Source organism: Pundamilia nyererei, unplaced genomic scaffold, assembly GCF_000239375.1.
Source record: "Pundamilia nyererei isolate P.nyererei 1_Seehausen unplaced genomic scaffold, PunNye1.0 scaffold00199, whole genome shotgun sequence".
In the NCBI taxonomy this organism is placed as follows: Eukaryota; Metazoa; Chordata; class Actinopteri; order Cichliformes; family Cichlidae; genus Pundamilia; species Pundamilia nyererei.
This window is the reverse complement of record NW_005187600.1, coordinates 385,016-401,035: the sequence shown is the minus strand read 5'-3', so window position 1 is coordinate 401,035 and position 16,020 is coordinate 385,016. Positions and strand designations below refer to the sequence as shown.

General features: G+C 40.5%; 1 protein-coding gene across 3 annotated transcripts in view; it reads right to left on the bottom strand.

Annotated features, from left to right (window-relative positions):
• The window catches only part of glis1b (GLIS family zinc finger 1b), a 75,983-nt gene extending 64,166 nt beyond the window's left edge, over positions 1–11,817 (bottom strand). For all 3 annotated transcript variants that reach the window (XM_005747512.1, XM_005747513.1, XM_005747514.1), the window contains exons 1-2: positions 11,558–11,817; positions 11,147–11,455 (exon numbers count right to left, since the gene is read on the bottom strand). In XM_005747512.1, coding sequence (XP_005747569.1) covers positions 11,147–11,423 — 277 coding nt within the window. In that variant the 5' untranslated portion in view covers positions 11,424–11,455; positions 11,558–11,817. The remainder of the gene's footprint in view (positions 1–11,146; positions 11,456–11,557) is intronic.
• Positions 11,818–16,020: the final 4,203 nt, after the last annotated feature.

The following is a 16,020-nucleotide window of genomic DNA, read 5'->3' as shown; positions in this document are numbered from 1 at the left end:
GCACATGGCCACATTTTCAGTGCAACCACCTATTTAAACACAGCTTTATCAACAATACAAATGACTACAAAACTGTTCCACTTTTTTGCAGCCATGTCTGCAAATTTGACGATTTGGCTTACGGAAAAATCCCCACACAGAAAACTGAAAATAATTGATGAGACATCAGTTTTAGTGCCACCCCAATGTTAGCAATAGCCTCGGCCTGGCCACAGCTGCATAGAAATGAATGAGCAATAAACTTGAATCGTTTATCACATACAATTACTGAGAAAACCACACATATTTAGTTTCATTTCACAATACATTCTGTAACAATGTCGTTTTAAATACTCATAAAAACAGAGCAGTTTCTCAATGATGCCGAGTTATAGCACAAGTAGTTCTATTTATTTCAATGGGAAGTGCGCTTGGCAGGAAAACTAAGACTTTCTTAGAAACTTGGGAAGTGTGAGGGGTTGGGGAGTTGTTGGTGGTTACTACAATGAAATCTGATTCTCAACAAAAGGCCATGATTTATGATTATCACTTCTACCTGTATCATCTGATTAAAAATGCTCTTTTTCTTTCATCTACTGGCAGGAAACACTGATGACGCAACCGCCAACGACCTTAATCACAATTCAAGCCAAACAGTTAAAATCTTGGCTGTTCCGTTTATGGTTGTCAGTGTAAATTGTTAGTTAGCGATTTTTCAAGTCCTGTATCATTTTACGTACAAATCCTGAAAAGCCTGTTGCACAGTAGGTCTCTGTGTTCCTCTGCAGAACAGCAAACACACTGTCAAACTCCATGGAGCCGAGCGGAGCGCACCGGGCTGTGTAATGCCATGGAACAAGCAGCAGGTATTTGTTAGTTAATCAGTGTTTGAATTAAGCTAGAGGCCGAGGTTGTGCTCGGGAGCAGCGGGGATGTTTTGACTAAGCCATCTCTGCGAGGGCCCGGTCATGGAGACTCGGAGCATTTGTAAAAGATTAGCGGCCCAGTCCTGATGTACTGAGCTCAGGTCATGCAAAGTGCAGGGCTCGGACGTGAGGCGAGCTCCAACCTATCTCTCACATCTGCCGCCCTCACAGAGCATATCTGCTAGTCGTGGTACATGAAACACTGAATAATGTGATTAAAGGTTTTGCAGTGAGGTTTGGAGCTCACTGAGGGGAGATCAGAAGAAGTTATTCCTTGGGAAAGATTTCCCAGGTTTATAGACACTCGGGACATACAGTGTATGCAACAGTTGCCCAATCTGTGTACATTCTACCTTCTATGTGTCATGAAAGTGTGCTATCAGACGTGCACGCTTCCAGTCAGAGTATCCATGTTGAAGAAAAGTTGAGGGAAAGGAACAACAATGGTGCACATGCTCTCAGCCGATCATTAGCCAAAAGACTAAATGAAAACCAACTGTGTAGGAACAATAAAATAATTTGTCAAGGGAGAAGGGTGCAGATAAATTCTGCAAAGCATTTTCCAATTGGCTCAGGCTGCAGGACACTGGGCCAAGTGCTCAGCACCTGGCTGTCATGGCTCTGACGCTGCCTAATTCATTTCAACTCTCAAACACAAGCCTATTAGATGAAGAGCCGATACGAGCTGAAAGTGCCTGATTAGGCTTTTTATCGGTATTAGCCAACATGTGCTGTGAGCTGACTTTTTAAGGGCAAAAGTTAGATAAACAGAAAGAAGAGACTGGAAAAATCTTGCTCTTCTCTCCTTTCTTCACTCACTCTATCAGTTCAGTAAATCTCTGACTCAGCTTTGGTGAGGACATTCTGGGGAAAAAGCCAGCTACTCATCCTAAATATTCTTGCCTAAAATCCCGGGTGATATATAAGAAACATTTCCTGCAATGGGAAGCTTTTTTTGGTTACTGTAGCCATGGGAATTTCCAAGTGTCTTGTCTATGTGGATCCAAGCATCTCAGCGTATCGATTTCAAGGTGAATGAAGCTCTTCTTGATGGGCTTTGGCTTTGTCGTAAAGGTTTAAAGCTAAACACCAGGAGAAAAGACGCACATGTCAAGCCAGTTGGATGGTTAGGAGCTGGTTCCTATTAACCTTCCTTTTCAGAACAGCTGGCCACCAGCACATCATTATTATCTATTATGCTTTTCGTTTATATAGCTTGTTGCAGACAGTAGACAACTATACCTGTAAATCATGCAGAGTTACTCAAAAATAAAAATACAAGGATGTAATTTAGCATAATAGGTCTCTTTAAATGCATCAACACGTGGATTTCTAAAGGAAAGTTTATAATCACATCCAGTCTTTGGAAATGCACAAAACCATCCCCTGTCCTAAAGTATTACACGATCATAACATCTTTTTGGTGATTGATACACTTGCTGAAAAATTAGCACTGGCTCAGCATTTATTTTGCCAAGTATTAACATTTCTTATTTTTAAAAACTAAGTTGTGTGTCCTGTTTGGGAAACATTCAACATGACCAGTGTTGCAACAGACTTCATCCTCAAGCCAAACAAAAAGAACACATTTTGGACCACAGTGTACTAACCTCTCGACTAGAGTTTTCAAATGGATCTCTGCTCCAGTTAGCTGGCAAAAAGTGCATATTTTATTAACTTTTCAAGTTCAACTTTCATGTTCAGAGTTCAACTTGTCCATCGTGTAGCTTCGCTTGGACTCCGGCATTAACACACTTACAAACACACACTTACAAACGCACAAATCAGCTCGCTCCTGAAACGGCCAACAACGAGCCCCATAAGAGATCATAAGTGTACGACATGATGTTTGTGTTAAGCAGTGTATTATAGGAGCTGACTTCTGGGTCTTGGGGGGAATGTTAAGCATGTTAATGAAGAGTGCATACTGAAGGTATTACTCAGTGCAATGTGGACCCATTTAACACACTTTCTACAAACGGAGAAAAGGAGCCCTACTCTTAATCTTGGCAGCAATAAATCAAAAGGTAGAACTCGATGTCTTCGACGATGCTTGCGGAAAGCTGTTTTTCCTATTCAGAATTTCATCAAATAATATTAAAAAACAGAAAGAAAATTGCTCATATTCCTTAAAATGGAATTTAAAACTAACAACTAAACTAAAAGACACAGAAGCCAGAAGATAGCAGATGTCTCTACTGTTTCCAGTGGAAACTTGTGGACAGAGCAGCCAGCACATCTGTGAGATGTGGTTTTTGTGTCTAGAGGGTAAAATCAGGCTGAGATGCCTAGAAGACAATGACATCAGTACATCAGTACAGCAGCTATAAGTCAGAGTAGCTTTAAATGTCTTCAACTCCTGGCTTGGCAACTAGTCAGGCAAACATAGACCTTGACGTGTCAGGTAAAAAGAGGAGAGCAAATAAGCAACGCTTGGTTATGCTAAACAAAAAAAAGAGGAAAAAACCACGAGGAATATAAATCAGCTGTGCTCACTCTTCCAAAGAGATGCACTGATCTGATAAGTGGATCAGACATCGGTCCAATTATGACTCAGAAAGTCAGATCGGGAATTGGTAACAAAAGGCTGATCTAGTGTACGGAGCCAATCTATTAAACTCAAGCTAACAGAACAAATATCAGACGATTGGATGGTATTTTTATTCAGCAGTGAAGAACAGCAGAATAGCTACGCTGTTCGGCCTCTTTGTTCAAGCTGTCATATATCTGTGAAGCGCTCCGTCCTCCCCATGTCATCGTGTAAATAAAGAAGACTTAAACTTGAAAACTTCATCTACCCAGATTTATTTTTCACTTGCAACGACTTTTTCTTTACTTGTTTGCAGCTAAATGTGAGTTCACAAAAAACCATGAAGACCTCCACAGACAGACTTGTCTGCTTATGTTGGGGAGCTTTTAGTGCAGTTACGGTAATATAATCCATAACACACTGAACATTATCTTCACTCTCACCTGTGTCTTATCTGCTGTGTGTGAGGAGGTGCACCGAAGGTGAAAGTGAGAGCAGAGACAGCAGTAAACATACAGGAAACACTCAAACGCACTAATGTAAATACTTTTTACTGTTTTTCACTTGTAATATTACTTATTAACACTAATCCACTGTTTCTATATATCTATTCATTGATTTGCTACCTTTTCTTATAAAAAGTAACAAAACAGTGTTTAAAATGAGGTTTCCTTGCAGAAAAAATCTGATTATGAATGAGAATTTCTACACTGGTGTCAGATCAATAAAAAGCCAAGGCATCTGCACTGGTATCCGAAATGTTGGATCTGTATCCCCGTTCTTCCCCACAAAATGCCGGATCCTTGTTGTACTTTGATAACTTTTAGGGTGAGAAGCTAAGTGGAGAAATGCATGAACAGTTAGCGTTAAATGTTCGCGTTTAACAAACCACTATTAAAATATTACAAGCAAAAAGTGTAATATAGTGTTTTCAGTACTGCAGGGGAAGTTCTCATGCAAAAGATATTCCCACGCATAAAAAAAAAATCCCTCTGCAACACCACATCATGGGAAATTGCATCTTCTTATCACACACATTATCTCCTTGCACTGATATTAGCCCACTGAAAAACAGCCTTCTCTTTCAAATATAATTGTCTGTAAAAAGTCTGTAAAAATAACCCTAAGCGTTGCAGATCACAGTGCTGGCATGGAGCCGCTAAACTTTATTAACATCCAGAGTCGGTCTGGCGAGTCTCCCAGTTCCCTGCAACTTGGACTTAAAAGCCTTAACCTGAACAAGACAGCAGCATCGCTTTCCCAAAATCCTCCTCTTCCTCCCAGCATGCACAACCATGCCTGTCCAGACTCACCAATAACAAAGAAGCACCAGTCTATCTGCGCCACCCTGCTGACACTAATCATCAGTTGTTGCGCGTGTAAGAGATACGTATGCCATCATAAATTTCTATCCAAAGATTTGTGTTTCAAAATAGATTTTATACAAAAATAAATAAATAAATGAAAATCAGTAGATCCGGACCACAAGGCAAGTTTGCTGTCTGTAAAGGACGATTCGTAAACTAAAAATCTGCCAAGACGTAACGCACACGTTAATATCTGAGTCCAACAATAAGTCGTCACGCTCAGGGTTTATGATTGATGTCAACCCACATCACTTTAAGACAAGACACAGTGCACGAGTTTTCCTCTAAGCAGCCTTCGTTCCATCGTTCTTCTGTGCACTTAATAATCTTGGTAAGCTAATACAGTGCTCAGGCTGGATTGCTTTGCACATGACTAGAGAATAACTAATTCTTCCAGAATGCTAGGCTTCGATTAACGAGCACTAATAAAATATATAAACTGCACTATTAGACTTTATAATGTCTCTCATAGTCCACTGGGGCAGCGCCAGCCAATGGTGCAGTGAGCTGACTGGGCACTGCCCCGTGGCAGCTTCCTGGCACAGACGGAGAGAGAGGATAAAACTCGAGCCTTTTGGCTGCCTTCTCCTCCACTCTAATGAAGGCATTAAAACATCATGTTTGCCCATTTGTTTTTGACCACTCGGTTGAAGCCAGTGTTTGATTGGCTAGCTGATTAACGTCCAACATGCCCAGCCTCGTAAAAAAGGGACATTTCAGACACCGTTTAGAGAAGTTGAGGCTGACTCGCATTTAAATCTGTCGCTTGCTGCAGGTTTAAATGGTGATCTGTTTACCGAGCTGTGATGCAGACTTTGTAAGCTTTTATGTATCATAAATAAACTGCTGACATACTCTCTGGCAGAAAAAGATGAAATAGGAGCCTCTCTTAAAACTCGGATGCAAACAGTGCCTTTTCATACTCATACAATTTGGGTCTTGAGCACTTGTTAAGGGAGCTCAGTGAGTCCTTACGTCCTCTTCGTTCCCCCGTCATGTCTTACTCTCTTCCTGTCTCTCTCTCTCTAGCTGACAGCTGCGAGTGCCCCCTAAGCTTCCAGGCGCACTCTAGCCGAGGCAGCACGGCGGCGGACGGTCGTCTTTACTGCCACAGTCAAGAGTGGAGCGGATTTTTCTTTGATGAAACACAGCAGCGTTGAGCCAAGAACAGCAAGTGGCACAGCCGGGATGTAAATCAAAAACCCACCCATGTGCTAAGTCATACACGGAGAGCTCTGCGAGAGGAGTCGCTGCTGTCTGAAAATGCATGAGTAATGCAGACTGTATAGACGTGTGGTCAGCTGCGGCATGCTTGTCCAGGCAAACAGAGAAAAGTCTTTTTTTTATCTTTTCTATGCTGAGCTCCAAAACAAAGACACCTGGCAGCTTATTCCTCTCACCGCCAAGAGCGCATAAAAGTTTTGGGCAAGGTTTGTGCTAAAAATACACTTTTACGATGACATATCTGAGCCAACGTTGCAGCTTTTTCTTGATTAAGCTGAGGCCCCGGGCAAATTTCTTCTGGTATTCCAGAGATATTTCGACACTTACTCAAACCAGATCATATTTTTGCTGTGTGACTGTTTGGATTCCTTGGCAGAATGCAAGTCAGAATGCTTTTGGTTAGAGTGAGATGCCATAGTCATACCACAATGGTCACATAAGAATGAGAACATCTGACCTTACTGACACTCACAACAGAAAAGGAAAAGCACAGCAAACATCACATTTTAGCTTTTTTCAAGCTCATTTAGCAAATCTAATCAGAATCCGACCACAGCTGATGCAACTCTCGTCGTACCTCCTGATTCCATACACACCACGTGGATCTCAGGCCGAGTTGGGCTGAGGTGATTCAGCCCAGCACATGCCACACAAGGGGTGTTCTCTCGTTCTCCCTCTCTAGTGGCTGTGACTCAGGAAGTGCTTTTATTCCATTACCCAGCATCCAGCGTCTCAGGCAGACAGAGGTTTACGGGAATACCGTTGCAGAATCATCACCGGGCCTTCGCTTTATGAATCAATGGAACATGCTGCAAATATTACACCCTGCAACACCCTTCCCAGGCAGCACCCTCACATTTGCCCATAACTCACTGCTGAGCTCATGCAGTATGCAAAGACGTGGGCTGAGGCTCTTTAGCTCATGGGAATGCATCGAGCGGTGAGAAAACCCAGGAAAAGAATGTTACTATCACTGTGCTACTTTTTTATATATAAACAGGTCCGTGTGTATTTTTTCCAAGGAGAACAACCGGACAAAGAGAAGACCGTTCACGATGACGCATTCCACATAAAGTACAGCTGGCTGAAAAAAAAGCATAACCAAAAAAATGTGCTGTGTAGTTTTTCACTATCTGGTTAGCCTCAGCAGAGAAATTAAGCGAAGAAGACGTTCAATAAAAGGTCAAATGTCACAGAGCAGCGGTAGCAGCAAAACGTTTCTGAGGGTTGATTGTCTTTCAAAATATCTTCGAGAAAAAGCGCCTATAAGCTTTTCATCACTGCCACTACTTTTTGGCAAAAGGAGTTACAGCGATACTGAGACCCACAGCCGTCTTTCAAACTTCAGCCGCACTGAATAAACTGATATTTCAGTGCTCGTGTCAGCTTTTTCTCCTTTCAACAGAAAAGTGATCGGCAGAGGAACTTTTTTCTTTTCCTTTCTTGTCTTAAAAAAATTTTATTTTTAAGAAAAAAAAAAGATGAAAATGATTCACTATTTAAAAAGTAAAATGTGGTTTTGGCGAAAAGTTTAAAAAGCAAGCAACAAAAAATGACTCTGTAAAGTAAATGATACAAAACACTGCAACACCTGAATATTAACCCAGATGAGGATTTGTATTCTTTAACTATTGCCTTGATTTTTTTGTGACCCGATTAGGGTAAAACCAAATTTTCCTAGCTTGCTTAACAGCCTCTAAAATATAAAAATATATAAACTTTCATTAAATTCTAGACTTTTAGTCTAGACTAGATTGAATTAATTACCTTACCAACTATGACATTATGACACTTTTTCATTCCTGAAGCTTTGTGTTGGAATACTGGGGAGAAAAAAATGAACGACTTCACTAAACTATATGAACTCCATCGACTGCTTTTGGTAACAAGTTAACAAACCACGATGTAAAGTCACTGATTTGTGTCGATTTTCTTAACCTTTCAGCATTAAACCAAAACAGTTCAGCAATAACACAACTGAACTCTCCCCCCAGAAACAGTGAAATCCAAGCAAAATAAATCATATTGTCTGGGCATACATCAAATACGCTTAAAGGCATTTTAAGCCTCAAGTCACAGGTAGTTTAAGAAATTTAAAACCCCTTGAAACAGCTGAAACAAATATTCTCCCAGAATTATAGATATATAAACATTTTGATGTGACACAAATCTAATGATTTAGATGAAAGCCTATACTCAGAATCTAGCCAACGGAAAGTATTGGAATACTGATATTTTTATGTAATCACCAGTTTCCTCTTAGGCTTGGCTGAACACTGGGTTTTGATGAATGAGAAGGATATTTTGGGACATTTAATTACTCTGATTTGTCTGACTTTTTAAGAAAAGGCGACTCTGACAAGCTTTTCTTCTGTTTTTCAGATACATTTGACACCACACGGGTAACAATTCACACAGTTTGCTTGGAACCGCTGCTTTTCTCACAATAAAGACTTTGCACTTACAACTGAAATTATTCACGGGCTACTGGGAAGCTGTCATTAAGTGTATTACACTTCACAGGCTGAAAGCAGCACTGTAATGGTTGGTTGTTTCTCATAACAGTCAGATTATCGCCCCACAGTCTGACGTCTGGGGGAAAACACAGGAAACCAAGTCAGTCTGAGGGAATTTCACATTGATACCAATGCCACTTCCCCATAAAAATAGTGTCTGAGGATATCAGCGGATGTGTGCACGCAGTGTAGGCTCACACAGTGTCTGTTTACAATATATAAGATCGATGCTATGGAGGTTGGTGAGTTTATGTGCTTATACTGGTACACCGGTGCTAGTCACATGATAATGTGGCACAAAAACATACAAGCTCAAATGTTGATTACTCATCTCTTTAGAGACATCCTGTGCATTATCTGAGAGCAGCAGTGTGGGACACCAGCACACTCTTCAGACTCAAACATTTCCTTAAATAAGCTCAGACTCAGCAGCATCGTTCTGGCCAGGAGAAACTTCAGTAAGATATCAAATGATGCTAGAGTAGACAATTCATTCAAGCTGATATTCAGCTGGTTTCCTTGCAGACTTAATATTTTCTTTGCTGGTGGGCACTAATATTTATAGCACAGTTGACCTGCAGTGTTAGAGTGATTAGCCACCGTTAAACTCACAAAGAGGACGGAAAAAATAAGCACACTGTCTGAAGTAATGCACAGATTTAAGTGTTATTTGACTTGGTGCAAAGAAAAATAGAGAAAATGGTGCTTTTCTATCGTTTCTATAAATAAATATATATGTATTGTCGAATGCTCTCTCATTCACCGACTCTCATTCAAGTCAGTGGTTTTACACTTGTAAACACTTATGCAAACAATCGAACACAATGAAGAAAAACTGGCAGAGAGCATGGTTTTTGCAGTTTGGGAGCAATTAGAAAACCAGCAAAGCAGTTCCAAATGCAAACATCTTGTAGTGCGTGACAGCTTTCCTCCAAGGATTAGATGAAACACCACCACCTACATTTGAATCGCTGTTATCACTGAGTAATACCTCACTTTTTGCAATTACAGGGTTCACGGAAAAGGTCGGGAATCTCCTATCTGAGTTAAGTCTTCCTCCGCTGTCTCACTTCCATTAGGAGAAATATTACAGGCACTGTTTGTTCTGAGATCCCTTTCAGAATAAATCTAAAGTAATGGTTGAGAATGCAGCCTTAATTCCAGCTCTGTCCCCAAATGGGAGTATGTAATATGACCGGGCTGAAATGAGGCATTATACAAAAGACTGATGAGTACTGAGATCATTTTCATACTCCATGCTCACCAAGACTGACTATAAAACACTGTAAAAATGCCTGTAATGCAGCACATATTTGTGCAGGCTAGAAACATTAGAGTTCACATTAAACGCAATTAAACTTTGTATTCCTGAATGCTACAATAAAATATAATGTCGCTGAATCAGTGCGTGCTTAAGGAAACTCTTGCTGGATGAAGTTTTGCTTGCCATAAAAATGATGACCTTATTAAAATTTCACTCAATTGTTTTATACATTCAGGCCAAAAAAACAGAAAGAATGCGTCGGCCTCAGTGTTAATCTGCATAACGTGAACTACAAACACATAACACATCTTGCATTCCCACAATTTACGGGAAGCGAGTTCAAAAGCGCTGAAAAGACAATGAGACAATTCATTCTGGTTCGGGATGCTGGGGATGGAGGGCTGAGGGCACAACTGTGCTCTGAGAGAACTCATAAATGCCGAGACACATTCAGCAGACATATGGTTTGTGTTTAGGACCAAGAAACAATAATCAAATCCGTTGATCCTCTTCTTGCTGCAAGGGTGATTGCTAATATAAAAGTCTGTTCAGTCTAATCAGAATTTAGGACGGGGCTGTAATTACCTCCACCCACTCACAACAACACTGTCTAAACAGGATAGCACAGACTAAAAACACAGTTTCCACTCTGTATACTATTTATATTCCACTTTCATCTATGTCATTTTTGCTTTAAAGATTTTCCCTTCACCGATAAACTCCCAGCCCTGCTTCTTGATTTTTTTTTAACCAACAGGCACCAAAGGACTCATATAAGAATATTTTAGCAATTTAAGCACGTCTACTTAGTTAACTAAAAGCCCTAATATTTTTCTCAAATTGAGACAAAATAGACGGTTGCAGCTGTCCAAGAAAGAGTTTTCCTATTGTTAGATAAGCCAATGTGACACTGAACTAAACTATTCCCTGTTAACACACATAGGAAGTGCACATTTGCTTGGCAGCTTTCTATATCCCTTCACAGGAGTCTTTGATAGACTGTTTATGAATTGGCCAGCACCCAAAGGAGGTCTGAGTTTAATTAAAAGGCCTAACGCACAACTGCAAACAATGCTCTTTACACCAAAGTGCAGCTATATCAAAGGACGCTCTTTAGAAGCCATGTGGAAGCAATATTCATTCAGATGATGGCTTTTTAAATCACTCTCAAATAACCAGAACTGCTAACTGGTCAAACTGTCTGGCTGAATGTGCCATAACGTTTGTTTTAAATAAAGAGATGAAAAACATTTCAATTTCCTTCAACTGGCGAATCCACTCAGTTAAAGGACTTTGCAACATCCTCCATGCTCAGCAGCAGGAGTGCCGACAGAGCCTACCTTGCACCGGTGGGAGAGAGAAGCACAAGCGCGCAGTTTTGCCTGACAGACGCGCTTTTTCCTCGGACGCGGAGAGTCGCTTCGGGCTGGCGCAGTTCATGTGAGTCGGGGTGTCATGAGGGCTCCGGCAAATCTGCGATCCAAAGCCGTTCCCTGCTCGTCGCGCACAGATGTCTCCCTTGCTGCCGTACACGGAGAGCGTCAAGCCAGTGAAGTCGGTGAAAGCAGGGGTCTGGCAGTGGCTCACCATCCCGAACAGCGCTGAGGAGTTTTGCATTAATGACCCAGTGCGGTCCCCGCTCACATTACCTGTGCGCGTGAAAAGAAAAAGGTCAACAAATCGCTGCAGTCTATATGAACCAGGGGGGAAATCGTCACATTGGGAAACTTCGGGGATTTGGCAACACCTACCTTGTCCAATTTGTTTACGAGGAGCAGAAAGAGTCTAAACGCGCACACGACCATGCTTATCAAAGCGGAGAAGGAAGCATTTGCACGCCTGATCGATAGCATCCTCTCAGTGGCGACCAGACATCACAGCATCCCGTGCACACACCTCTCTCTCTCTCTGTTCCCCCCTCTTTTTGCGTGAGATTGACACCCAATAGCTGCACCGGTATGCAGGAGCGCCAATAAGGACGGTGTCCGTGTTTCCGTGGGGGGATAAGATCTGGATCGGGACGATGTAGCAGTTCTGAGTAACGCACGAATCAAGATTCGAATAAACTCCCATAAAGTTGTGTGCAATATCCTGCATCATCATGCGTGTTTATGATGCGCCCGGTATCATTCAAAGCTCGCTGTTACTAATCATGATGTGATCGACACTATGTCACAACACTGAATTTCAGCGTTTCAGTGTGACCCACAGCTCCTGGGGGAAATGTAAGCATTTACGAGAACAAGCATAGTTTCATATGCACAAGGCTATTCCGAGGCTTTTATTGAGCAGATCGGATCAGGACTCTCCATCTCAGTAGTTCGTTTGGTTATGGATTTGTGTCTGTGGTTTCCATGCTGCTTTTCCACAGAGGCTTGGCTTAATTTAAAGAAAAATAAAAACGTGAGGGGAACTGTTTATACCAATAAATCCCTTTGAATTCAATTAAATTGGTCAGTTTGCTTGAGCCGCCAAAATGATTTCAGTTACTTTAATTGTTCATGAAAATCACGAGTTCTTACGTTTAAAAAAAGTTTTCAATAACTAGTAATATTAATGGGATTTAATCTCTATTGTTGCGCTTAAATTGGAAACATTTCTCAAAAATAATGTAAACAGCACAAATTATTCTAAAGCTTTCCTGTTATTTATGGCAGTCATTTGAGAGGCAAGCGCCACCACTCTGTGGCCAAACTTAATAATTATCTAAAGAAGTTTAATATCAGCGGTAACACAAAACCTTCATATAGAAAACCACCAATCAAAACCACCACTGTTGCCTTATTAACCCACAGATTTCATTTCAGTGCTTATGATAAACGGTTCTTTCCTGCGACGCTGACCGGGCGCCTCATCCTGTAAGTGGCTGGGTTTTCTCTCTCTCTCTCTTAACAAGAAAATTGCAACTCTGCAGCGCCATCTTGCGGCGTTTACATGGAAGCGAAGATGCTCAGTAAAGACAAATCTAAACAGTTGCGTAAATGCACGGAGGTGAAGGAAAGTTTATAAATGCCTTAGGAGATAAACGGCGGGAGTAAGCGCTCACTTTGCTGCTGTAAAGTGTGAGGAAAATATCGGCTGTAAAAATGCGCGACTTGTGCTGCCTTTGTTTCTTCATCCGGTTATTCCAATTTACTAAACTAAACTAAAGGTTTGAGTTTGTTTTGAATTTCCTGTGTGTTACTTAAAACGACAGTTTTCGTTTCCTCTGTTTCCTCTTATCTATTTGGCTAAACGGCAGAAAATGAATTGGAGGATGTAACACGGCCAGACTTCAGGGCCTGGCACTTATCTCTAAGACTTATCTCTAAGACTTATCTCTAAGACTTATCTCTAAGACTTATCTCTAAGACTTATCTCTAAGGGAGTTTGAGGGGACAGTTTGAAGATGCTACGTTTAAAAAAAATCATTTAAAATGATTTTTTTCACCCATTTTATAGACCTAGGATTCATTGAACGGCACATGTATGTGGCATACTAATCTGTCATTTTAATTATTAACTGCATGCTTAAATCATACTCAGCTTACAATAACCATTTTATTACAGATCAGTTATCAGTTACAGCATAACTATTGTTTCAAAAAGTAAAGTGGAGATGCTGTCTGTGCCTTCATCTCCTCTCACTTGGACCATTGTGATGCACTGTTTTCTTGTCTGACTAAAACATTTATTAAACACCTCCAGTCTGTGCGAAATCCTGCTGTAACAAGTCTCTGAAAATTACCCCACATTTGACATTTTTAAACTGGCTTCCTGTGATGTTTCGAGTTCATTTTAAAATCCTGGTTCTTAGTTTTATGGGCCCCTTCCTACATTATGGAACTGTTCTGCCCCTAAGAGCCAGGTTATGGTGTCCTCAGATAGGGCCCTTTTTATGATTCCAACTAAAGGGGATTCTGCCTTAGCTCCAAAACTATGGAACAGCTTACCAATATCTCTTTGCACCCTTTGCCCTTGGCATGGGTCTGGATTTAATCCATTTACCTCTGTAAAGCACTTTGCAACTGTTCTCTGTCCTGAGAAGTGCTACAAAAATAAACTTTACTTACATACACAAACTTAGGGCTGACCTCCTGAGGCACTGACCCCTGCTACAAATCGCCTTCAACAGGATTCCCCATAAGGTGTCACAGATAAGAAGGTTGAGAGGGTCATGCAAGATCCTGCAACAAGTGGACAAATAGTAAGAGGCTCCCAGTTTTTCTCATGTCGATGCGAGACTCAGGCCAAGAAAATTTAATTCTTCACTTTTGTGACCTCACTGCAGAACATTTTATTGTTCTTTAGACCTTTGTGCAGCAACATAGCAGAGGGCATTAAGCCTGTACTTGTTGACCATATAGCCTATAAGATTAGGCTAAGATAAGTAAGCCTTCTTAATGGGTTGAAGTATTTTTTTTGTACTTTTTACTTTCTCCCAAGACGATTTGGTCTTTCCAGGGCTGCAGGTAAAAGAAAACATCTAAAGATTTTCTAACATGAATGAATCACCTCACGGGTTCAGCAATAGTTTTAGAAACTGCTGTTTCTCAACACAGTTCACTAACAAATTTTGTTATCAAGACTCAGGTCAAAAGCCTACATCTCTCGTGGTATGAGGGTGCATTAGTGCCCATGGAGCTAGTAGCTTGCACATGTGGAAACGCACCATCAATGCTAAAAGCTACATAGGCTTTAGAGCAAAATATGCTCCCATCCAGATGGCTTCTTTTTTAAGAAAGACCATGCATATTTCAGTTACACAATACACAGTCATAAACACAACTCTTTTTTGAGACCATTTTTATTTTTTCAAATTCAAAACTACCTCCCTTACTTTTCCTTAAAATGTTACATTTCCTCAGTTTTCTGTGTATTGTGAATAGAATATGGAAACAGTTGCATTCTGTTTTAATCAACATTTTACACAGCATGGCGTGACCACAGTGCAGACGTCTGCTGTTGCTCACAGTGGTCCAAGTGTCCGCTCAGGGAGTTTGTGTGTTCGCTCAGACACGTGAAAAATTAGAGGGAACATTGGACATGACACTGTTTCACAATAAAAGCATCATGTAACTTTTTTGGCCAGATAAAAGTGAAATTCACTTTGCGATAAATACCATGTAAATAAGTGAAATTCAAATATTGCGAATAATTAGAAAAGCTCAACATGTTTGTGAAAATAAAAGGTAGTCTGTCATCTGAGAGTTCATTCATGGAGAAACTGGTCAAAGAAAGAATTTGCCATGTGGCCAGGTAAAAAGTGCACTTCCTTCGTCCCACTGAAAACTAGGTTTAGGCTTAAGCGCGTCTTTTTGACTTTGAAATCTCCCTTTCTTTTACCCCAGAGATAAGATGACTTTTATACATCTTTCTGGTGGCCTGCAATTAGAAAACAAGTAAAACAAGTTCAACAGTCCCGGGACATCTTCCCCATTATTTGGCTTGTCTGAACCTAACAGCTTCTCTTCTCTTAACATGACAAAGTTACATTGTGGGTTGTCAACCCAGGTTTTCACAATTTAGCTGTGGGCCTGTTTACAGAAAACTGTGGCATTGACACTGGGTAACTAATGCAACATAATGCAAACTTTTCTTAGAACAACGTATAATTTTAAAAATATATGACGAGAATAAAAACATAATACAAGACTGTTCCTGCAGCAAATGCCATGAAGGAAAGCTGAAAAAAGTGCACTGTGAAAGTTAATATATGCTTATCACTAGCGCTACCACATCTTTAAAGGACAAGCAGATCTTAATATAGTTTCAATTGGAATTTGCATGAAATTCACGTGTTTAGGTGTATTTTTATTGCATATTAGACAGTTTTAGATATACTTAGTCTTATTCCTTCACCTGTGGCCTTGGCGTTAAATGTCTTGGCAGCAAGAAAAGAACAAATATAAAAATACAGGTCAAACCAGGAAGCTTTTTTGTAAGCTACTTACAAATCTTAAGGGTTATAATGTCAACAAGTAATGCTCTCTGTTTTAGGATTATGTTGCTGTACAAAGGTCCACAGAAAAAGGGAATAGATTTTATTCTGAAGGAAAGAGGGGAAAAAACCCCATTACATAATACTCATGCCCATTAGAGATGGCTAAAAGGTTTAGACTTCATCTAAAAACTGTGGCTGTTTTTCCAGGAGAATTAATTATTCATTAGGTTTATAACTTAACTGACTGAAAAGGTTGGATTATGTTGTACTCACAAATATAATCATATTTTA